Genomic DNA, 25,875 nt, shown 5'->3' with positions numbered 1-25,875 from the left:
CATCCATTTATACCAAAGGATTTACTGTCCACCTACTTGCTGTTGGATGCTGGGACTACAGATATGCATGAGACACAGAGTTTGCCCGTCAACAATGCAATGTTTGGTAGATACAGACAGGCTAGAAAACACAATTCTAACATACCTACAATATCAGAGAAGAGAGGTACAAGAGAAGAGCACTGGCCTGCTTAGAGGAGTGTTAGAGAATGCCTCTCAAGGAGGTGATTTCTTTTCTTTTCTTTCTTTTTCTTTTTCTTTTTCTTGACATAGAGTCTTGCTCTGTTGCCCAGGCTAGAGTGCAGTGACATGATCTCAGCTCACTGCAACCTCCGCCTCCCGAGTTCAAGCAATTCTCCTGCCTCAGCCTCCCAAGTAGTTGGGATTACAGGTGCGTGCCACCACGCCCAGCTAATTTTTGTATTTTTAGTAGAGATGGGGGTTTCACCATGTTGGCCAGGCTGTTCTCGAACTCGTGACCTCATGGTCTGCCTGCTTTGGCCTTCCAAAGTGCTGAGGTTGCAGGTGTGAGCCACTGCACCCGGCCAAGAAGGTGATTTTTGAATACCACGAAAGATTATTTGTTCACCAGGCAAGAGAAGGGGTAGCCTGAAGGGAGAGAGAATAGCTTATGGAAAGACACAGAGGTAGGCGGCTTGATTCTTCGTATGGCTGGTGGGAAAGTAAGGTATTCACTCAAAAGATTCAACAATTTCTGGTCCAACTTCTTTCTGTCAGTGATGGACGGGTGGGCAGCATATACAACAGTGCTCCCATAAGATTATACAGTTCTTTAAGCCGAGGGCAGTGGTTCACACCTGTAATCCCAGCACTTTGGGAGGCCGAGGTGGGAGGATCACTTGAGGTCAGGAGTTCGAGCCCAACCTGGCCAACATGGTCAAACCCCATCTCTACTAAAAATACAAAAATTAGCTGGGCGTGGTGGCATGTGCCTGTAAACCCAGCTACTAGGGAGGCTGAGGCAGGAGAATCGCTTGAACCCGGGAGGCGGAGGTTGCAGTGAGCTGTGATTGCGCTACTGCATTCCAGCCTGGGTGACAGAGCTGAGACTCCATCTCAAAAAAAGAAAAAAAGAAAGAAAGAAAGAAAGAAAGAAAGAAAAGGATTATACAGTTCTTCTACTGTACGTTTTCTATGTTTAGATACAAATACCTTGTGTTGCAATTGCCTACAGTATTAGCACAGTAACACACTCTACAGGTTTGTAGCCTAGGAGCAACAGCTATATACCATATAGCCAAAGTGAGCAGTTGGCTAGACTACCTAGGTTTGCGTAAGAGCACGCTATGATGTGCACAAAACAACAAAAATCGCTCAATGACACGTTCCTCAGAACATATGCCTGTGGCTAGGTAAGGCATGACTGTATTAGAATGCTGACTAGGTGCGTGAGCCGCTAGAAGGAGCGCTGCAAATTTAGGAAGGATGCAACATGTTCAATCCGAGGGAACTGGCAGAGGTGAAAAGGAGGGAAAAAGGAGCATAGGAAAGAGTTCTGGGAGGAAAAATACAGCTGTAGCTAACATTGTACCAGGAGAGGTACTACATGACCGGCCCTGTTTAAAGGGCTTCATATGTATTGTCACATTTAAATACAAAATATCACATGTAGTCTCCTCTTGAGGTTCAGGATAAGTAACATGCCGGTGGTCTCCTCTCCAGTTAGTAAGCGGATATCCAGCCTTGGTTATCTGACTCTGGAGCCCTTGCTCTTAACCAGGACACACACTATCTTCCCAGGTGTACACAGGAGATTGGTTTTAGATGATGACTGAAATCACCGGCCTGGGAGACATTTCTCAGAGAAGTGACACCGGGAAGAAACTCTAGAAATAACGTTGCAAATGAATAAGTTTGTGAAAGCACACTAACAGTTCTATTTCGAAATTTCTTTTATTGTCAGATTATTTTTGGTGCCCGTTACTAAACGAAGTGTTCAATTTCATCGAGCTTAACTGGGTTGAAGTTATCTAGACAAAAGTAATCCACATCAAAACCAGGACGAATCAAGACGTAATTTCTGTTTTCTGGCACTCTTGCCTCATAAATCTAGGATCTAGGGCATTGTTTTCAATGGTTCTCATTTTTGGCTCCAAGGATTCTTTTTCATGTGACTAATTTTTTCGGTGGAGGAGGAGGTCTGGCCCCGCCGCGGGTCTTGGCGAGCAGGTGATTACGGATCCCTGGTGTTTGCTGGGCGAGACGGTGAAGCAACCTCCTCCTCGCCCCCTCCCCCGTCTGGAAAGGTGCAGGATCCGCTAAACCGTGTGTCGCACAGCGGCGGCCGGAGCAGACGCGGGATGGTCGCGCGTCCCCTGCACAGCACAGAGGGGCAGCCTGAGAGCCTGGGAAAGGTACGAGCGGGGAATCAGAGCACAGGGTGCGGACCAGAAAGAGCAGACGGTCAGTCGGGCGGAGAAGGAAGTTGCCGACTGCAGGTGTGGAAGGGGCTGCCCCAGGCCCACCTAGCAGACGAGGGGGCGGGGAGCCGCGCCGGGGACGAGGAGACTGCGGACTGGGCGCGCTCCTAGCGCAGTCGCTCGCCCGCTTGCCCAAGGCCCCCGGGAACGGCCCTCGCTCGGGGGCCCAACTCGCCGCCGCTAGCCCCGCAGAGCTTGCAGCTGGGGGGCCCGGCAGCCGCCAGGGGGCGGGAGCTGCGTCGCGAACAATGGCTGCGCTTGGTCGCGGGCCGGCGGGAGGCGGAGTGGAGATAGAGCCGGTGCCGGGCGCGCGCGCCGGCCGGGCGTGCTGGGGCGCGGGAGCGGCTGCGCAGGCGGGGGCGCGCGGCGCGAGCGCGGGAGGGCGCGGCGGGAGCGCCCGGGAGGCGGGCGGAGGCGGGCGGAGGCGGGGGGCGGGGAGCCCGAGGGGTGGAAGCCGGCGGCGGCCGAGCGGGGTCAGTTCTCTGTACTGTTTGCCAATGTTGGAGCCGTCTGCAAAGTGTTCCTGGTAAGAAGGTAAATACCCTCATCGGGGGCGCCCGGGAGACCCCGACTTCCGCCCCGCCGGCGGAGGAGGCAGAGGGCGCTGGGGAGCCCTGCAGGTCTGCGGCACGGGGAACCCGGAGAAGAGCGGCCCCCTTCGCGGCCTCCTCTCCCCCGCGCCTTCCCTCCCACCTCGGGCTCTCTCGGGGCAGCAGGGGGGAGGGGAGACCGGCGGGGGAGGGAGGACCGGGAGGCGAAGGATTTGGGGTGGGGGGTGGGGGCGTGTGTGGCGGAGGGGGTGGGACGACACAGGTGTCCTGAGGGGAGGAGCCGGGAGGAACGCGAGGAGGCCGGGCCAAGTCGGGGTGCGGAGGTGGGGGAGGCAGGAACGCGGCTGCGGGCGCGGGAGGCTGGGGTTCTAGGGGGCCGGGGTGGTAGCGGCCGGAAGAGAGGACGGCGAGTGCAGCCACGGTGTGGCTGCGAGGGAGAGGGAGCGCCTGGGGTAGGGCAGGGGAGGGCGGCCTGGGGAGGGTCTGCGGCGAATGGGCCTGGGGGCGCTGGAGGCGGAGCGGCGGGCCCGGGGCGAGCCGGAGGGTGGCGGCGGCGGCTATTTCTGTAGAATGGGCGAGTGGTAAAGACGTAACTTGCCGAAATGGGAGGGTAGGTGGGGCCGAGGGGACAAAATGTATCCTATGACAGGCAAGTTCTGCTGTGGCTCTTACGAACTCCTACCGTGATGGCTCGGCTTAAAGGGGTAGTTGGCGGTAGTGACCTTGCCGGGGTGAAGGGAGTTGGGCGAGGAGACAAAGCTCAGTTACGGAATCCGCTGTGTGAGAGCAGGAACTCCAGTCTCTCTGGGGGCGAGCCGGTGGCTGTGGCCTGGGGGCGGGGGGTGCTCCGCAGAGGCTATGGAGGAGCACGCTACAGTGGGATTCTTAGGGAGGGGTGGGGATAATGGCCGTGGGGTTCTGAAAGTCTTTGGAAATGTGTGTAGAATTTTGCATTTGTGAATAATTTTCTTTGGTAAGGGTCCATATTTGCTGTGATGTCCCCCTTCCCCTATCCCCACTCCAAAGGGTTAAGAACTGCTTGAGTAGATAGAGAGGGACCATTCAATTAGGGTAGACCTGGGAATTTACCAAAGGATTTTAAAGTGGGTGGATCCTGCAGAAAGAAAGGCTAGAGATGATCTTTTAAAGATATTCTACTGTCAACTGAAAACGTTATTATTTAATGTTTGATTTCACAATTTTGGTGAACTTTCGCTGAGCATTACTTGGCTTCTGATGCATCCTGTGTTTCAGACCAGTATAGTGAATACTTGAAATCAAATTGGGATGGGCAGGCAGGGTGATAGTAACCTTGGAGGAGAAAAGATTTCAACATTTCTCCAGGATATTTCTTCCCCGTCCTTGCTTTCTTTAGATGATTCAAGTATACTGTTGTGAACTGAGCTGTGGTGGAAAAATCTTATTTAATAAAACTACCAAAACCAAGACTTACTCTCCATCTCTGTTTTGTGATATGACCAGGTTTTCATTGTTCAGTTTGTATTTTACTGCAAACAAGAGATATCACATATCACTTTAATTGCAGATTGCTGCTTTTTGCAGCAGGCCTGTATTAAATTTGCGAAGCAGTTATGCAAAACTATGTGGTGTGTTTGTGTTTTCCTGCTATGGTTTCAAGTTAAGTTACCATTGTCACATTTCATTATATGGTAGGCCGGTCTGAAATTTACTCCTAAGTGATAATTAGTTGGTAGGATATGGTACGTACTTGCTCACAAATTACTGCATTTTTTCCCGTAAAAAACAGTATTTTGTATTTGTAAGAATGTTGCTGTATAATCCAAGTACATATTGTTAATTTCAAATAGAATGCTGTGTAATTATTAAATTTTAACTTTATTTGGAAGTAATTTTAAGCTTACAGAAAAATTGCAAGAATAAGAATAATACAAAGAATATCTTTGTAATCTTTATTCAGATTCACCTGTTAACATTTTATGCATTTATTATTGCTCTCTATCACACACAAAATGTTTTTCCCCTGGACCATTTAAGAGTAAGTTACATACATTGTGGTCCTTAACTCCTAAATACTTGAGCTTGGAAAACCATGTAAATTTTGCATTTTAGCTTAACTTGGCTTGTCTGGAATCAAGTGCTAGGAAGAGTGGCTTGGTTTGCTTTTCAATAAATAATGTGAATATAAAAAAATCCAAGATAGTCATCAAGCTTTAAATATATAAACAATCCAGAAATCGAGGCAGAGCGGTTTTCCTGTTTAGGTTCTAGAAGATACGGTAGGGGTTTTTTTTTTCTTTTTTTTTTTTCTTTTTTTTTTTCCACCTTTGTGCCTACCCTTCTCTTTATTCCTATTATTATCTCCTTTTGTTTTGTACACGTTCGATGCTGGGAATCTGATCATTTATATGTACAGATCATAAAGAGGGAAAACTCTAGATATCACAAAATTGAATTCTCTGTTAGACCGCATAGTTTGAGACATGCACAGTATGATTATTCACATATATATATTTGTGCCTCTTATAGACAAAATATTAGATGTCTAGAATCTGTGATAATTATAATTTTTATTTATGTGTGCATCGTTTGATTTTAAATAATCCTCCCCAAGTTCTGTATAGGAGCTTTGCCATTATGTTGTCCTAGATGTCAAGCCCTTGACTTTGTTCTAGGAAAAATTATAAGAAGGCAAATCTTTTATTTTTCACCAAGCTGATGCTTAAAAAATAAAAAAACATTGGCCAGGCACGGTGGCTCATGCCTGTAATCCCAGCACTTTGGGAGGCCAAGGCAGGTGGATCAGGAGGTCAGGAGTTCGAGACCAGCCTGGCTAACATGGTGAAACCCCATCTCTACTAAAAATACAAAAATTAGCCGGGTGTGGTGGTGTGCGCCTGTAATCCCAGCTACTCGGGAGGCTGAGGCAGGAGAATCGCTTGAATCCTGGAGGTGGAGGTTGCAATGAGCTGAGATCGCGCCTTTGCACTCCAGCCTGGGCGACAGAAAGAGACTCAGTCTCAAAAAAAAAAAAAAAAAATTTTTGTTTTAAAAGAAAGCAAGTCTTTTATAATTTGGTGTGTAGTGAAGAAAAGAGGGCTTTGGGCCAGAAAGAACTGGGTTGTAAGCCTAGCAGCGTGACTGTAGGCAAATAACTCAACCTCTAGGAAAATGGAGATAATGCCCACATCTCAAGATGATGAGGATTAAATGAGTTGATGTAAAAATGGCAAAATGTGGCACCTAACTTATACAATTGGTGTCTGATAAATGTTAGTTTCCTTTTTTTTCCCCTGGCCTGTGGTATTTAGAGTTTTCCACTAGAATAGTTTGTGAAGTAAGACTTCCATTTTCCTTATGTAAAAGCAGCGTTTTTGGGTACCTACTTTAAAAAATCAAAATGGAAAACATTTTTAAAAAGTATTTAAAGGACACCATGTCTTTTTTAAAGTAAGAAGCATTGAATTGATAGTTTCATAGCAGTTTGTAGTTTAAGAATAGGGATAGTAAATTTTTTTTGCTTTTCATGTTGTCAAATAAGACATTTAAGTGAGAATTGCCTATCAACTGTAGGATGGGTGCTGATATAAAATTATACATATTTAATAACAGTGCCATTTTATAAAGTAGTTTAATTATTGGTGATTAGATTTTTGTACAGCTTTTAATTTCTCAGATGGGCAAGATAATTCACAATTAAAGTACGACTTACATCAGCAGTACATTGCAGTTACAGGTTGGACCATTCTTCATGAGCGTCACGCCTTCCCCAGTTTGTAGTGCCCTCTCCCTATAAACTGTCCTGCCTGTTTTCATTTAGTAGTTTGGAATCTAGAATTGCCTGTCCTAATATGCCTGACCAGATAGGGCATTTCTGGGACACGAGGATACATTTCTCTAAAAGTACTTAGTTGTAATTGGAATCAACTGTAGCTGGAAACTTTTCTGATAGTGGAGGTGGTTTTTTTTTTTGATTTTTCTTTTTTTTTTTTTTTTGAGATGGAGTCTTCACTCTGTCACCCAGGCTGAAGTACAGTGGTGTGACCTCCGCTCACTGCAGCGTCCACCTCCCGGGTTCAAGTGATTTGCCTGCCTCAGCGTCCCAAGTAGCTAGGACTACAGGCGCATGCCACCACGCCCAGCTAATTTTTGTATTTTTAGTAGAGACGGTTTTGCCATGTTGGCCAGGCTGGTCTCGAACTCCTGACCTCAGTGATCCATCTGCCTCAGCCTCCAAAAGTGCTGGGATTACAGGCGTGAACCACTGCACCCTGCACTGCTGAGGAGGTGGATTTTAGGAAACCATAGGTAGTATAAAACTGCTCTGCATTTTGTTGATACGTCTTGATATTTTAGCAAATTGTTTAAAATATATGACAGTAGACTGGGCATATCTTTAAAGTAGAAACAGAGTCTTAAAGACGTGCCACTGTGAGCATTCTGAATTGTCCATGGTATAATTACAAATTACAAATTTTAAATTGATGTAAATCTGATATAACTGGTTTGGTTAAAAAAGTATAATTTTTAGAATGTTAGCCAATGACAGAGTGCTGTTATAGACATATTAGTTTCATGTGTTTTAATTTATCCAGCTCTTTATATTGTGAAGAAAAGGCATACAGAATATTTAAATCATATGGTTAATTTTATGTTCATAAAGTTTTCTTTTTTGTTACTTCATGGAATATCTTTTCTGTGTCAGAAGATTAGAACTTTCAGACTGGGCACCGTGGCTCACGCCTGTAATCTCGGCACTTTGAGAGGCCAAGGCGGATGGATCACCTGAGGCCAGGAGTTGGAGACCAGCCTGGCCAACATGGTGAAACCCCCTCTCTACTAAAAATACAAAAATTAGCCAGGCATGGTGGTGTGTGCCTGTATCTCCAGCTACTGGGGAGGCTGAGGCAGGAGAATTGCTTGAGCGTGGGAGGTGGAGATTGCAGTGAGCTGAGATTGAGCTGTTGCACTCCAATCTGGGTGACAGGGCGAGACTCCATCTCAAAAAAAGGATAAAAAAAGTTTAGAACTTTCAAAAAGGTACCCCAATATCTTACTGTGCTTACTTCTTGGAATCAGCCACCAGTGTTACCAGTCTCTGATATTGAAGAAATACGTAGAGATCTGTAGATAAGCGTTTGTAACTTTAGAAGTTTATACTAATAAAGACAAAATGGAATTTTTCAAAGTTGGTGAATGCTTAATAATGTTAAATTTTTTTTTTTTTTGAGACGAAATCTTGTTCTGTTACCTGGGCTGGAGTGCAGTGGCATGATCTTGGCTCACTGCAACCTCGGCCTCCCGGGTTCAAGTGATTCTCCTGCCTCAGCCTCCCAAGTAGCTGGGATTACAGGTGTGTGTTACCATACCCAGCTAATTTTTGTATTTTTAGTAGAGACAGGGGTTCACCATGTTGGCCAGGCTGGTCTCGAACTCCTGCCCTCAGGTGATCCACCCGCCTTGGCCTCCCAGAGTGCTGAGATTACAAGCTGACCCACTGCACCTGGCCAGTAATATTAAATTCTAGAAAGCAAGGGACACTACATCACTGAGATGGTTTAGTGTTTATTTACATTTTACTTTTTAAATGAACTGTTTTCAGTTAAAAAAAGTTGATTGGTTGTGTTTGTATTTTTAATTATAGCTAGTGTATTTTTTTAATGAGATACTCCATTCCTAATGGAAGTGCGTGTATTTTAACACCATATGACTAATGCTACACTTGTTAATCTTATTTTTTGAATTGAAAATGTAAATGTTTAAGTTTTATAATTTGCCACTTTGAAGTCCTAATGTTACTCATTTGCTCATGTTGAACAGGGATTTTATTTTATTTTTTGCCTAGCCAAATATTAATACCTAAAACACCATAGGAGTATTGAATTATAGAGTTGGACAGGATTGTCTTATTTATTGTTGCATAGCACATTGCACCAGAATTTAAGGACTGAAGACAGCAAACATTATCTTACCATTTCTGTGGGTTAGAAATCTCGGTGCAGCTTAGCTGGATGCCTGTGGCTCATGAAAGAGGTGGTAGTCAAGCTATCAGTTGGGGCTGCAGTCGCATCTGGAAGCTTTCCTGGTGGAAGATGTTTCTGAACTCATTCATGTGGCTCTTGCAGGGTTCAGTTTCTTGGGGCTCTTGGACTGAAGAAATCCATTTTTGCTGGCTGTTGGCCAGAGGTTTTTCTCAGTTCTTTGCCTTGTGGGCCTCTCCAAAGGGCCCCACAGTTTAGAATCTGCTTCCCTCTGAGCAAATGAGTGAGAGAAGGTGATGCCCAATAATTTTTATAACCTAATCTTGGAAGTGGTGTCTCATTATTTCTGCTATATTCTATTTGTTAGAGGCTGCCTACCACAAGGACTTTAGCTTACTTTTTAAAGATTGAAGAAAAAAAAAGAAGAGAGAAAAAGAAGAACTCAAAGATACACAAAGTAATTTGACCAAGGCTCAGAAGGTAATCTCCTGAAGAACTTTGACTAAAACTCAAATTCACCAATACCCAGGCCTTGTGCTCTTTATGTAGCATCCCATTCTCATAGGAAATGTGAAAGTAATTAGAAAGAAATAAAAATTGATGCAGATTGCAGATGCTGTGGACACTTATTGTAAGAAAAATATTAAAAGTTTTCAAAGTCATTTTGAATTGACTCTAGTTTGTCATCTTGAAAAAATGGTAACCAAATATGAGTGTGTGTTTGTGTGTGTGTGTGTGTGTACTTACAAAACATTTGCTTCTAAGGGCAAGTTCAATATTAAAATTTAACAACATAAAAGTTTCTCCACTAGTGATTAGATACAGGCCTTTTGCTGTGTATCACAACTGTATTGTTGCTTTGTAGATAATTTTTAGGGGAGAGGTCTGTACATAATTTGTATTTTATATGAACTTTTTTTCATTACAAGATCTCATGATTTATTTGTTTATAATTTGGACTTTCCTGCCCTTCATTGGCATCTGTTTTTTGGCATCTGTTTTTAAATTAATTTCTTTTTTCTTTTTTTTGAGATGGAGTCTTACTCTGTCACCTAGGCTGGAGTGCCATGGCATGATCTTGGCTCACTGCAACCTCTGCCTGCTGGGTTCAAGCGATTCTCTTGCCTCAGCCTCCCTAGTAGCTGGGATTACAGGCACTTGCCACCATGCCTGGCTAATTTTTGTAGTTTTAGTAGAGGCAGGATTTTCACCATGTTGGCCAGGCTGGTCTCAAACTCCTGACCTCAAATGATCCACCCAACTTGGCCTCCCAAAATGCTGGGATTACTGTGCCCAGCCTGACATTTTATTATGCGTACTATTTTTATACTGATGATAACAGACAAAATGACAGAGAAAAGTAAAATATTCAGCAAGATAATTGTACTATATGCTCTTTTCCATACCATCTAAGAGAATACTTGTGGTGTTGCATATTCTTTAGGATTAATTTATCATATAGAAAATGGGAACAAAGCTGTTTAAAACAGGACTGCAAAAAGAGAGTATATGTTAAATATTAACCTGAAACTCTCAGATTTATTTTTAACAGCTTCACTTTTGTTGAGATTGTCTTAGAAATCTAGAAGCAGAAGGAGCTTTGTTCAGATCTGTACTGTCCAGTGTGGTGGACACTAGTGATGTGCTTATTTAAGTTAACATGAAAGAAAATTAAACTTTATTTTCTCGATTGCTCTAGCCACATTTCAAGTGCTCAGTAGCCGCATGTGGCTAATGACTACCAGATTGTACAGTACAAGTACAGAACATTTTTATCATCATAGAAAGTTCTATGGAGATCTGGATAAATTACATTTTATGTTTGATTTTTATCAAGGGCCTGTGTTTAAAATACCAGTCATTGAGGTTATCAACTAAGTTGAACTTTATTTCTTCATTTTCATTTTCCAGTTTTGGGAGCCGTGAGGGATACAGCAGTTTGGTCAATATTGTCTTAACATGCTTCAAATAAATCAGGTGAGTTTGTGTTAAGACATTTTTCATGCGTACATTGTGCTTTGGCTGTAAATTGTGGAACATTTTAACTCAGCTTTTCTATACCTGTAACCTGACTCATCACTTTTTAAAACAGTTACCTACTGTATAGTCATCATTGGAGGCTGTGCAGGGCAGGTTGTTTAAGGATTAGAATGATCTTCTGAAAGTTGATAACTTTTGGTTGTGCAAGGCAGAAGGTTTGTCTGTTCTTCTTGATGTCACATCTCTTTAGGACTTGTTAATGTGTTCAGAATGCTTATCATGATATAGCTTCAATAGGTGGCAGTTCTGCAGACTCAAAGCATTTTTAGTGACAAATCTTGTGAAGTAGTTGTATCTGTTTAAAAAAAAAAAAAGATTCACTTTCCAGGGCACTGAAAAACTCTAGAAGGAAGTTCTCTGATAAACTACAGCATATAATACTTTAGACTCACTGAAAGAAGTGTTTTTCTTAGTTCTTGAGGTTTTTCCAAGAACTTTATACATTTAATTTTACCTTTCCCAGTTAAATAGAACATTGTATCGTAACTATAGTGTTAGAAAATATTTTTGGCCAGGCTGGGTGGCTCACACCTGTAGTCCCAGCATTTTGGGAGGTGAGGTGGGAGGATCTCTTGAGCACAGGAGTTTGAGCCAGACTGGGCAACATAGTGAGACCCTGTCTCTTAAAAAAAAAAAAAAAAAGGGGAAGAAACAAAGAAAGTAATTTTATTTCTTTTGATTGCAAATCAAGAGAGAAGTAATTAAACTTTTTTTTTTTTTTCCTGTGATTAAAAAAATAATCGGCTGGGCACAGTGGCTCATGCCTATAATCCCAGCACTTCAGGAGGCCGAGGCAGGCGGATCACTTGAGGACAGGAGTTTGAGACCAACCTAGCCAACATGGAGAAACCCTACTAAACACCCTCTACTAAAAAATACGAAATTAGCCAGGTGTGGCGGTGCATGCCTGTAATCCCAGCTACTCGGGAGGCTGAGGCAGGAGAATCACTTGAACCCGGGAGGCGGAGGTTGCGGTGAGGCAGAGGTTGCAGTGAGCCAAGAGCATGCCATTGCACTCCAGCCTGGGCAAAAAGAGTGAAATTCTGTCTCAAAAAAAAAAAAAAAAAAAAAAAAAAATCTTAGCCAGGCGCGGTCACTCAGGCCTGTAATCCTAGCACTTTGGAAGGCCGAGGCAGGTAGATCACCTGAAGTCAGGAGATCAAGACCAGCCTGGCCAACATGGTGAAATCCTATCTTTACTAAAAATACAAAAAAATCAGCCGGTTGTGGTGGTGCATACCTGTAATCCCAGCTACTTGGGAGGCTGAGGCAGGAGAATTGCTTGAATCCAGGAGGCGGAGGTTGTAGTAAACTGAGATCGCACCATTGCACTCTAGCCTGGGTGACAGAGCAAGACTCCGTTCCAAAAAAAAAAAAAAGAAAGTAATCTTGACCCCCTGCCCTCCGATATATAGTCCTGCTCACCTTGCCTGAGAAATCTCTGGTTCCTGTGCATCCCATGCCATCTCTAAGCTAATGACTTCTAAGTTTATACCTGGTCTAGACCTCTTTTTCTGAGCTCCAGACTCATGTAGCATTTACCACCTTGATCTCTTGGATGTCTTTATACATCTTGGACTTAATATGTGCCCAAGAAATAATCTCAATGCTTCAGTTATACTGGACTGTTTCAGTTCCTAGATTGGGTAAGGTTATTCTGGCTGCAAGGATTTGCACAGATTTCCTCTGCCTGGACCTCTCTTCCCGTCCCCTGGGTTTGGCTTGCTTGACTGCAGTCCTGCTGTATGCTGTCATAGCACTTGCTCTTTAGTTTAATAACATGACATTTGCAGTTATAGTCAAATATGTAATTATTTGTTTTAACATCTGTCTCCCTTGTTAGTATGTTTCATGAAGACAGACAGTGACTTTTCTTGTTTACTGTTACATCCCCAGGTCCTAGAATAAACAATGTAAATAGTTTTCATACATTTATTTTTTGGGTGTATGAACATACGAATGGTGCTAGAGTTGTCACTAAAGCAAGGAGATATTTATTTTTCAACAATAAGCACGTAATTATATTGTCAGTTTTGGTGTTATATGCTGCTGTGTTACACAAATGCAACTAACTCTCCCTCATGTAAAGTTGTTATTTGGTTTTCTAGAAACTTTCCTTGTGCAACAAAAATTAGTTTAATCAAAAACATTACTAATAATTTAAGGAAATTGTAGAGCTGTCCTGTGCTTAGTGCTTCCTGTTTCCTCACAGCTGCTCTCAAATCCCAGTGGAAGCATTATGAGACCTTATTTGCAAACTGTTATAGGTGTGAAGTTGCCACTAAAATTATTTGGTTACAGTTAAAATAATTTTTCATATTCTGCCACAGACATTTGGAAATGATCATTTTATGCCAGCCAACTTCATTGAAAATTATAGTTTATGGATTAGTCCTAATGAGGATTTACTAACTGGCTATGTTGCAGGTCATGTTGAATCAGGCACTGCAAACAGTTCCTAGGCAATGCGCTACATGGCCACAAGCAGTTCCCTGGATGTTGGCTAGAAGTTGTACACAGTGCCTGGAGATATACATACTTAACTTGTACAGGTTGAGTAAAATGCTTGGCACCGGAAGTGTTTCCTATTTCAAATTTTTTTAGATTTTGGAATTTTGCCTACTGGTTGAGCGTCCCTAATACAGAAATCCAAAATCCAGAATGCTCCAATGAGCATTTCGTTTGAGCATTATGTTGGTACAAAAGAAGTTTGAAATCTTGGAGATTTTGGATTTCAGATTTTTGGATTTGGGATGCTCAACCTTAACAGACGTGTATTCCTAGAATAAGAGACCCCTCCATCTTGTTACTGACTATAACTGTCATCCCCCAAACTGTTCAAGTTTGAGATAAAGACTCTCTTCAGCTAAACATAGAGTTGAATTCTTGAACTCATGAGTGATTTTTGAATCTTACTTTCTCGGCAACTACTTTCTCATAACAGTGAGGGTTCTCAAGGTAAATGTGTAAAGGGGCCAGGTGTGGTGGCCCATGCCTATAATCCCAGCACTTTGGGAGGCCGAAGTGGGAGGATTGCTTGAGACCAGGATTTTGAGACCAGCTTGGGCAGCATAGTAGGACCCTGTCTCTACAAAAAATAAAATAAGTTAGATATGGTGACACATGCCTGCAGTCTTAGCTACTTGGGAGGCTGGGGTGGAGGATCACTTGAGCCTGGGAGGTTGAAGCTGCAGTGAACTGTGATCATGCCACTGCACTCCAGTCTGGGTAACAGAATGAGACCCTAGGCATGCAAAGGGGACTTAAGTTGATTCTCAGCTTGAAACAGTTGAGATTTTTACTGTGTGATTTTCAACATTGTCTCTAGGATTACTACTACATTTTTATTTGGGAAGTCTTTTGTTTTCTTAAGATACCTGAATTAGATGCTTTTTATTTATGTATTTATTTATTTATTTTTGAGATGGAGTCTCCCTCTGTTGCCCAGACTGGAGTGCAGTGGCATGATCTCGCCTCACTGCAACCTCCGCCTTTTGGGTTCAAGCAATTCTCCTGCCTCAGCCACCTGAGTAGCTGGGATCACAAGCACACGCCACTATGCCTGGCTAAGTTTTGTATTCTTAGTAGAGACGGGGTTTCACCATGTTGGTCAGGCTGGTCTTGAACTCCTGACCTCGTGATCTGCCTGCCTTGGCCTTTCAAAGTGCTGGGATTACAGGCGTGAGCCACTGTGCCCAGGCTACATGGTTTTTTATTTGTAACAGATTCTTCCATATGTGTTACTAAAACTAATGAAAAACTAGGCTATTGAATACCAGGTTATTTGTTACTAACTTTGTCTAACTTTAGTATTATCATGGAACATGAATGTTTCATGTTCTGTTAAGATGATAGCACTTTTCTGCCTTTAAATTGTGATCGTAGTTATTGTTTCTGCCTTTTAAGAATGTGTGTTATTATCCATGTGCACCTTATGCTTACTGTAGAAAATTAGGTGTGATAAGCAAAAAAAAAAAAACCCAAAAAACAAACAAAAAAAAAATCACAAAAAATTCCACTTCTTTTACAGAGATAATCACTGGTAACATTTTGGGGTGTATACTTCTAGATTTTTTTTCTATGCAGGTATGTTTTTATGTGAATATATGTTACTTTTTAAAAACTGGGTTTATACAATATGTAATGTTTTGAAGTGATTTAATAATAATTCTTAGTTTGGATGTACTAAAATTTAACCAAGCCCTTATTGTTGGACAGATTTTTGTGTTGTAGTTAGTGCCATAGTGAATTTTTGTAATATACATCTGTTTGTCTAATTATTTTCTTAGAATTGATTATTAGAAATGGAAATACTAGTCAAAGATGTATGTGGATTTTAAAGATATTTGGTGTATAGCCCCCTAAAAGACAAAGTTATATCTGCCAGAAGTGTATCTGTTTCCTTACTTCCTTGACAAAATTTCAGTCTTTGCCAATCTCTCTGACAAAAGGTGGTATTTTACTTTGTGTTTCTGTAATATTTAAATAGTTCTTGTTCTTTCGTGTTTTGCCTTTTGTGAATTGCTTATATATGTCTACTGTCGTCTATTTCTTTTTATTTATAAATAACATTCTTTGGATTATGTCCCCTGATAATTTTCTGAGTATTTATAATCATTACTCTATACTTTTTACTCATTATTCAACAGATAACTAATAGGAGTATACTAGTTTCTGGGGTACCATAATATGATGAGTATGGTATATTTTGGTCCTTTCTCCTGGATCATTAATTATAGGTCCCCTGGGAAAAGGAACTCATTTTTAACAGTAAGCTACAGCAAATGTAAATTACGAAGATACATGCTGTGAATAATATTTTTAAATGAGTAGCTGAAATAGGGCCAAGTTTTGGAGATTAGCTAGTGAGGTAGACTTGACAGGTCAGCGTGTCCTAAGGAATTGGAAAAGTCTGTATTAGGCAGTTGTTGTATTGGGAGAGCCTAGCAACTGGGAATTTACAGGGATCAAAGTAGTCTGGTAGTTCTTTTTAGTGAGGTTTGGTAGTAGATGTTGGGAACGTGGAAGCTAAGAGGAAGCTTTAAGGCCTAACTGAAGTGGAAGGGATGACGGCAGGACAAGACAGAATTTTTCTGTGTCAAAGGAGTAGGAGAACCCTGTAGGGCAAGAGGGAGCTAGGTGTTACCAAAAAAAAAAAAAAAAAAAAAAAAGTTTTTATTACACTGGATAGTGTAAGACCAGAGTATGATTACCAAGAAACAAGTCTAGAGTTTAAAGAATAATGATGGCTATCTCAGAGGTTTGTTGTGAGGAGTAATTGAGATAACAAAGGCAAAATGCTTAGCGTTGCTCCTGTTACTACTGCTATTAATTTGACTATTAATATTGCTCTTGGCTATTGCTACCTGACTCTGGATATTGGTGGGAAAGGAGGGCAGATGGCAGACATTTAGGTAGATAATTGAGTAAAGTATTTGGGGGAATGAACCACTTTCTCAAGCCCACATTGGCTTCGAGGTCCTCCTGCTTCTTGCCACAAGCACCAGGAACTCTATTCTTTCCTCTTAAAAGTTGCTGCTACTTAGTAGTAGTTACTTTTTTTTCCAAGACTGGGTGTGGGGATCTATAATCTGCTCATCTCTCTTGTCGCCTAGGATATAGCCTACAGTTAGGGGATAAAAAAAATAGTAAACATCAGGAGGTTAAAATGTGTAAGACAGACTTCTACTTTCGCCTATGCTGGTATAATGGGAACTGGATTTATTTTATGTGTAGCCAGCTTCCAAGATGTCCCCCAATGATCCCTGCATGCCGATATTTACACCGTAGGGTAATCCCCATACACATTACATTGAGGTTTATCTGTGGAACCAATAGAACGTGACAGAAGTGATGGATCATTTCTTAGGATAGGTTATTTATTTATGTATTTTTTGGAGACAAAGTCTGGCTCTGTCGCCCAGGCTGGAGTGCAGTGGCGAGATCTCAGCTCACTGCAAGCTCCGCCTCCCAGGTTCACGCCATTCTCCTGCCTCAGCTTCTCGAGTAGCTGGGACTACAGGCACCCGCCACCACGCCCGGCTAATTTTTTGTATTTTTAGTAGAAACGAGGTTTCACCGTGTTCGCCGGGATGATCTTGATATCCTGACCTTGTGATCCGCCCGCCTCGGCCTCCCAAAGTGCTGGGATTACAGGCGTGAGCCACCGCGCCCGGCCACGATAGGTTATTTATAAAACAAATATGACTCCGCCTCCTTCCCTTACTACCCCCAGCCTTGGATTACTTACTCTGAGAATAGTTAGCTGCTATGTTGTGAACGGCCTGATGGAGAGGCCCATGCTGTGAGAAACTGAGACCTTCTGCCAACAGCCAACAAGGAACTGAGGCCTCTGGCCAACAGCATGTGAGTGAGCCTTCTTGGAAGCAGATGTCCCAGCTTTAGTCAGACTTCCAGTCCTAAACATCTGTCCCGCTGACATCTTGACTGCAACCTCATGAGAGATCCTGAGCCAGAACTACCCATCTAAGCAGTTCCCTGATTGCCAACCCTAAGAAACTGTGTGAAAAAAATAAATTTTTTTTTTTTTAATTTTTTTAGTTTTTTTGAGTTGGAGTCTTGGCCTGTCACCCAGGCTAGAGTGTAGTGACACGATCTCAGCTCACTGCAACCTCTTGTCTCCCAGGTTTAAGCGATTCTCCTGCCTCAGCCTCCTGAGTAGCTGGGGCTACAGATGTGCACCACCACACCTGGCTAATTTTTGTATTTTTAGTAGAGATAGGGTTTCACCATGTTGGGCAGGCTGGTCTCAAACTCCTGACCTCAGGTGATCCTCCTGCCTCAGCCTCCCAAACTGCTGGGATTACAGGCGTGAGTCACCGTGCCTGGCCAGTGCTTGATTTTTAAAGCCACAAAATTGGAGGTAATTTGTTATGTAGCAAAAATGTACTCATCCTCCTTAAATAACTTGAGAATTTATAAAATATATAAACAATAGCTTTTAGACATTGGTGACAGGCAGCACCAGACTGTGATCCCTGAGAGAATAGGAACAAGTGAGGGTAAAGCCCTTCAATTGTAACAGCTTACTGCAGAGCCTAGAGGCAGTTTATTGGTTGCAGTGCAAGGTGTGGAGGAACCAAAACAGAGCCCAGTAGTCCTACTGAGATAAAAAGACAAAGATAAAAATTTGGGAAGATCAAGGTGGTTAGAATTGCAGGGCAGAGTACCAGAGAAAAAAGAGCTATGGGGGTTTGGATTGGCACTGGGGAAGCATACACTAAAAAACAAGAGAGCATGACCAAGTGAGCATGCATTTTGGAGATCTCCAGAGGGTTCTCCTGGAGTCTTTTGCTGAGTTCTGATTTCGTAGATGCTTGACAGGCCCTACCTGAGGCCAGAGAAAAATATAGCACTTCTGGAAAGCACTAAGAAAAACAATTTCCAGAGTTCACATGAGGCTTCAAATAGTCGTGTTCCTATTGGATGTCGTAGAATACGTAGGGCACTGGGAAGAGTCCTCAGAAGTTTCCAAATGATTCCAAGTAACTTAATTGCACCGAAACACTATTTAGGATACAACAAAATTAGAACCCAACAATGTAAAATTTAGTTTTTGTCATTCAGTCACAAAATGCTTGCTTTGACATTAGCAGTGGATAGAACATCTAGACAGAATATCAGTAAGGAACTAGAGGACTTGAATGGCACTATAAATCAGCTAGACCTAACAGACATACACAGAACATTCAGCAACAGCAAAATATATATTCTTTTTTTTTTTTTTTTTTTGTCTTTATTTTTTTGGGAGACGGAGTCTTGCTCTGTTGCCCAGGCTGGAGTGCAATGTCTTCATCTTGGCTCACTGCAACCTCCGCCTCTGGGGTTCAAGTGATTCCCCTGCCTCAGCTTCCTGAGTAGCTAGACTTACAGGTGTCCACCACCACGCTCGGCTATTTTTGTATTTTTAGTAGAGACAGGGTTTTGCCGTGTTGGCCAGGCTGGTCTCAGACTCCTGATCTCAGGTGATCCACCTGCCTCGGCCTTCCAAAGTGCGGGGATTATAGGCGTGAGCCACTTGCATCCTGCCAAAATATGTATTCTTTTAAAGTGTGCATGAAACATTCTCCAGGCTGTATTAGACCACAGAACAAGTTTCAGTAAATTTAAAAAGATTGAAATCATGCTATGCATCTTTTCCAGTCACAGTGGAATGAAGTTAGTAATGATTAACAGAAGGAATACTGGAAAATTTACAAATATATGGAAATTTACAAATATATGGAAATTAGAGAATACTTAGAGGTAAATTAAAATGGAAACAATATATGTGATTTAAATGATGCAGTGAAAACAGTCCTGAGAGGGAAATTATTAGCAATAAACATCTACATAAAAGAATAAGAAATATCTCAAATAAATAACCTTACTTTACATCTTAAAGAAACCAGAAAATGCAAAGCTACCAGAAAAAAGGAAGTAAATAAAGATTAGAGTGGAGATAAATGAAATAGAGAATAGGAAAATAATATAGAGAATTAGTGAAACCAGAACTTTGATTCTTTGAAAAGATCAATGAAACTGACAAACCTTTCGCTAGACTGACAAAGAAAAAGTGCAGAGAGGTATAACTAAAACTAGACGTGAGTACGGGGACATTACTACTGACCTTAAAGAAACAAAAAGGATTAAAGAGAATACTATGAGCAATTTTATGCCACAGATTAGATAACCTACATGAAATGGACACATTTTTAGAAATTTAGAAATGTGAAATGGACACATTTTAGAAATATAAATTACTAAAACTGACTCAGAAGAAGAAATAGAAAATATAACAGACTTACAAGTGAACAGATTGAATTAGTTTAAAAACCTTCAGAACTAAGATTACTTGAGCCTGGGAGGTTGAGACTGCAGTGATCCATGATTATGCCATTGCACTCCAACCTGGGTGATAGAGTGAGACCCTATCTCAAAACAAAACAAAAACTCCCAATCAAAAGTCCAGTACCATATGGCTTCTCTGGTGGATTCTACCAAATATTTAAATATTTGAAGAGTATGAGAATCCCTCTCATACTCTTGCAAAAAATTGGAGAGGAGAGAATAAGAATACTTCCTAACTCACTCTTTGAGGCCAGTATTATTACCCTGATACCAAAGCCAAACAAAGACATAATGAGAAAATTACAAGCCAATATTCCATATTAATACAGATGCAAAAATCTTCAACAAAATACTAGCAAACTGAATCTAGCAGCATATTTAAAGGAATATGCACCATGGCCAGGTGGGACTTATTCCCAGGAATGTAAGGGTGGTGTAGTACAACACATTAATAGATCGAAGGGGGGAAAACCCCCACGTGATTGTTTAATTGATACGGAAGGCACTTGACAAAATTCAGCAGCTGTTCGTGATAGAAATGCTCAAAATTAGGAATAGTAGGGAACTTTTTTTTTTTCTTTAACGTTTCCTCAACATTCAGCATTTATGAAAAAACCCACAGCTAATATCCAACTCAATAGTAAAAGACTGAAATCTTTGCCCTTATGATCAGGAGCAAGGCATGGATACTCCTTCTCACCACAGTTATTCAAATTATAGTGGAAGTTACAGCCAGAGCAATGTGACAAGAAAAGGAAACAAAGACATACAGATTTGGAAGGAAGAAATAAAACTATCTCTCTTTGCAGATGACATAGTCCTGTATATAGAAATCCCAAAGAATCCAGAAAAACCTCTGCTAAAGCTAATAAATAACTTGAGCAAAGTTGTAGGTACAATATAACACACACACAAAATTTGTGTTTCTGTATACTGGCAATGAACAATCCAAAAAGAAATTTAAAAGGATTGCATTTATAGTAGCATCCCAAAGCCTAAAGGAGTCGACTTGCTTACGAAAGACTTGTGCACTGAAAACTACAAAACATGTTGAAATAAAGAAGACCTAAATACGTGCAAAGACATTTTGTGTTCACGAATTGGAAGACTTTACATTGCCATTAGGATAGCAGTACTGTCCAAAGCAATCTCCAGGTTCAATGCAATCTCTAGCAGAATTCCATTGGCCTTTTTTTTTTTTTTTTGCGCAAAAGTTGGAAAGCTGATCCTCATATTCATATGGAATTGCAACAGATCCAAATACCCAAAACAGTCTTGAAAAAGAAGAATAAAGCCAGAGGACTTATATTTCCCAATTATGAAACTTACTGCAAAGCTACAATAATCAAAATAGTGTGGTACTGGCATAAGGATAGATGTATAGACCGATAGAATAAAATTGAGAGTCCAGAATTAATATATCTGTAGGCAAGTGATTTTTTTTTTTTTTTTTTTTGTGGCAGAGTCTCGCTCTGTCGCCCAGGCTGGAGTGCAGTGGCCGGATCTCAGCTCACTGCAAGCTCCGCCTCCCGGGTTCACGCCATTCTCCTGCCTCAGTCTCCGGAGTAGCTGGGACCACAGGCGCCCGCCACCTCGCCCGGCTAGATTTTTGTATTTTTTAGTAGAGATGGGGTTTCACCGGGTTAGCCAGGATGGTCTTGATCTCCTGACCTCGTGATCCGCCCGTCTCGGCCTCCCAAAGTGCTGGGATTACAGGCTTGAGCCACCGCGCCCGGCCGGCAAGTGATTTTTAACAAACATGCCGAGATGATTCAGTGGGGAAAGAATAATCTCTTCAACAAATGGTGTGGGGGCCCCTGGAAATGCACATGCAAAACAATAAAGTTGGACCCCTACTTCATGCCATGTATAAAAATTAACTTATAATGGACCAATGGCCAAATACAAGAATGAAAACTTACAACTCAACAACAACAAAAAGCTCACCTAAAAAATGGGCAAAGGACTTGGAGTAGACAGTTACTCTAAGAAGATAAACACATCATTAATGCTCAACATCATTAGTGATCAAGGAGATGCAAATGAAAACCACAGTGAGGTACCACTTCACACCTATTAGGATGGCCAGAATCAAAAGACCAGCAGTAACTAGTTTTGAGGATGATGTGGAGGAACTAGAGCCCTTGTATGTTGCTGGTGGGAATGTTAAATGGTTCAGCCTCCGTGGGGAAAAGAGTTTGACAGTTCCTCAAAGGAACACATAGACTTGTCATATGACCTAACAATTCCACTCATAGGTATATACCCTAAATAATTGAAAGCAGGTACTCAAACAAATACATGACCACACATGTTCATAGCAGCACTATTTACACTAGCTAAATGGTGGAAACAACCAAATGTCCATCAGTGTATGAATGAGTAAACAAATTGTAGTAGTCTACATTCCATAAAGTATTGTCTAGCAATAAAGAAATGAAGTACAGATACGTGCTACGATGCAGATGGACCTAGAAAACATATTAAGTGAAAGAAGACACACAAATGGTCACTTATTGTATGATTCCATTTATGTGAAATAGTCACAATAGGTAATCTGTGAGACAGAATGCAGATTGTTGCTTGCCAGGGCCTGGGGTTAAGGGTGAATGAGAAGCAACTGCCTAATAGATACTGAATTCCCTTTTGGGGTGATAACAGTGTTTTGGAACTAGGTATAGGTGGTAGTTGTACAACACTGTGAATGGACTGAGTACCACAGGAATGTTCACTTTATTTTTTATTTATTTTTTTGAGACGGAGTCTCCCTCTGTTCCTCAGTCTGGAGTGCAGTGGCGTGATCTCAGCTAACTGCAACCTCCACCTCCTGGGTTCAAGGGATTCTCCTGCCTCAGCCTCCCCAGTAGCTGGGATTACAGGCAGCTGCTGCCACGCCCAGCTAATTTTTGTATTTTTAGTAGAGACGAGGTTTCACCATGTTGGCCAGGCTGGTCTTGAATTCTTGACCTCAAGTGATCCACCCGCCTCGGCCTCCCAAAGTGCTGGGATTACAGGAGTGAGCCACTGTGCCCAGCTGAATGTTCACTTTAAATGGATTAATTAGATATTATGTCAATTTTACCTCAATATAATATTAAAATGCTTACAAAGAAGAATGAAAATATGACCCATAGCCAGGATTTAACAATTTCCTGAATAGAGACCCAGAAATGATAAAGATGATTGATTTAGCAGACAAAGATATAGAAAGAGTTGCTACTAATGTGCTCTAAATGTTTAAGAAGCGAGGGGGAAACAGATGATGTGGAAATACATAGAAGATATAAAAATAGAGATGAAGAATGCAATATCTGAAATAAAATATATATTGGATGGGATTAATAGCAGATAAGACACACATCAGTGGGCTTGATTAGATAACAATAGTGACTATCCAAAATGAAGCACAGGGTGGAAGGACTAAAGAAAAAAACAGAGCATCAGTGAGCTGTGGGAAATATCGAGTGGTTTAAGACATGTGTAATTAGAATCCTAGGAGAAGGGAGGGGCAACAGAAAATATTATAAGAAATAATGACTTTTGTCCCAGCTACTCGGGAGGCTGAGGTAGGAGAATGGCGTGAACCCGGGAGGCGGAGCTTGCAGTGAGCCGAGATTGCGCCACTGCACTCCAGCCTGGGCGACAGAGCGAGACTCCGTCTCAAAAAAAAAAAAAGAAATAATGACTTTTATTTATTTATTTTATTTCAACAGGTTTTTGGGAAACAGGTGGTGTTTGGTTACATGAATAAGTTCTTTAGTGGTGGTTTCTGAGACTTTGGTGCACCCATCAGCCAAGCAGTGTACACTGTACTCAATGTGTAGTCTTTTCTACCTCATACCACTTCCACCCTTTCCCCAAGTCCCCAAAGTCCACTGTATCATTCTTACACCTTTACATCCTCAGAAGCTTAGCTCCCACTTATGAGTGAGAACGTATGATGTTTGGTTTTCCATTCCAGAGTTACTTCAGTTAGAATAAGTCCCCAGTTCCATCCAGGTTGCTGTGAATGACATTAAGAAATAATGACTTTGAACCCCTGTTCTCTGTTTAGTGGAAACTATAAACCTGCAGATGATGGTAAGAAGTCAACCTAAAGTAGAAGGAATATTTAAAAAAAAAAAAAAAAAAAGAAAACCGACCAAGCACATCATAATCAAATAGCTGAATATTGGTGGTATTGAAATAAAAATTTTGTTGTTGTTAGACAGGGTCTTGCTCTGTCTCCCAGGCTGGAGTGCAGTGGCACAATCATGGCTCACTGCAGCTTTGACCTCCCAGGCTGAAGCAGTCTTCCCACTTCAGCCTCTCAAGTAGCCGGGACTACAGACATGCACCACTATACTCAGCTAATTTTTGTGTATTTTGTTGAGAAGGGGTTTTGGCATGTTGCTCAGGTTGGTGTCCCAACTCCTGGACTCAAGTGATTCACCTGCTTCGACCTCCCAAAGTGCTGGGATCACAGGCATGAGCCCACCATGGTCGGTTAATTTTTATATTTTTAGTAGAGATGGGGTTTCACCGTGTTGGCCAGGCTGGTCTTGAACTCCTGACCTCAAGTGATCCGCCCACCTTGCCTCCCAAAGTGTTGGGATTACAGGTGTGAGCCACCACACCTGGCCCATTTTTGACTTTTAAAAAGATAATTGACTAAAACAGAAATACTAACAATGCCTTGAGGGCTTATACATAGAAATTAATTGATGTCAGTAGCATAAAGAATGGGGTAAGGGGTAGGGAAGTACAGAATTTTTAGGTGCTTGTATCATACATGAAGTGGTATGATATTTGGAGGTAGGCTGTGTATGTTTTACAACAATTCCTATATGACAAAATTAAAATAGTAAGCCTATGTAGGATATAAAATGGATACTAAAAAATAATCAGTCTAAAAGAAGATAGATGGAGAAAGGAACACATAACAGGACAAAAAATTAGCAAAACAGTAGATATAAATCTAGTAATATAATTATAATAAATGTAAATGACTTAAATGCTCAATTTAAAAGGCAAAGATTGTCAGATTCTATAGAAAAGCAAGACTCAAGTACAGATGCTCCTTGACTTATGATGGTGTTAGGTCCTGATAAACCCATTGTAAGTTGAAAATATTGAAAGTAAAAAATGTATTTCATACACATAATGAACTGGGCATGATGACTCATGCCTGTATCCCAGCACTTTGGGAGGCCAAGGCTGGCAGATCATTTGGACCTAGGAGTTCAAGACCAGCCTGGACAACATGGTGAAAACCCGTTTCTACAAAAAATACAAAAAAAAGCTGGATGTGGTGGTGTGTACCTGTAGTCCTAGCTACTTGAGAGGCTGAGGTGGGAGGGTTGTTTGAGCCCAGGAGGTCAAGGCTGCAGTGAGTTATACGTCTTCACTGCATTCTAGTCTGGGTAACAGAGTGGGACCTTGTCTCAAAAATATATATTTACATATATATATATGCACACACACACACAACCTACTGAACATCATAGCTTAGCCAGGCCTACCTTAAATGTGCTCAGAACACTTAAGTTAGCCTACAGTTGGGTAAAATCATCTAACATACAGCCTATTTTTTAATAAAGTGTTAAATATGTCATAATTTATTGAATGTGATACTGAAAGTGAAAAATAGAATGTTTGTATAGGTACTTCAGTATGGTTTCTACTGAGTGCGTATCACTTTGTCACTATGGTAAAGTTGAATCATATGGTGAACCATCGTAAGTCAGGGACGTATATTTACGATGTTTACAAGAAACTCATTTTAAATAGACACAGATAGATTAAATATACAAGGACAGATGGGGACTTTTGCATCTGGTCCATGTGGTGTAACAAGGATCGTGTTTACTGTCCTCTTGAAACAATCCTACCCCTCTTCTCCAAAAAAACCAAAATATGTAGAAACAATGATTAAGACATTCAGGTCAGTGATTTTTGAGAGAGAAGAAACAAACAAGGTGAGTCCTACAATTGCCCCAGGCCTACTGCAGTGAGAGATTTTCCAGCATGTGACATAGAAAGTAGAAACTGAAT

General features: G+C 41.6%; 1 protein-coding gene across 12 annotated transcripts in view; it reads left to right on the top strand.

The window, feature by feature from the left end:
- Positions 1 to 2,869: 2,869 nt before the first annotated feature.
- Positions 2,870 to 25,875, top strand: part of STAU2 (staufen double-stranded RNA binding protein 2) — a 333,819-nt gene continuing 310,813 nt past the window's right edge. For 9 of the 12 annotated variants that reach the window (XM_008000887.3, XM_008000875.3, XM_008000893.3 and 6 more), the window contains exons 1-3: positions 2,870 to 2,975; positions 9,320 to 9,432; positions 10,864 to 10,929. Coding sequence is in view for 2 of the 12 variants with exons in the window: in XM_038000388.2 (XP_037856316.1) it covers positions 10,912 to 10,929 (18 nt within the window). In the remaining 10 variants the exon portion in view is untranslated. The remainder of the gene's footprint in view (positions 2,976 to 9,319; positions 9,433 to 10,863; positions 10,930 to 25,875) is intronic. The other 3 variants (XM_038000384.2, XM_038000390.2, XM_038000392.2) reach the window with 3 other exon arrangements.

The sequence above is a fragment of the Chlorocebus sabaeus genome, chromosome 8, assembly GCF_047675955.1.
Source record: "Chlorocebus sabaeus isolate Y175 chromosome 8, mChlSab1.0.hap1, whole genome shotgun sequence".
NCBI classification, from domain to species: domain Eukaryota; kingdom Metazoa; phylum Chordata; class Mammalia; order Primates; family Cercopithecidae; genus Chlorocebus; species Chlorocebus sabaeus.
This window is presented reverse-complemented; position numbering and strand designations above follow the sequence as displayed.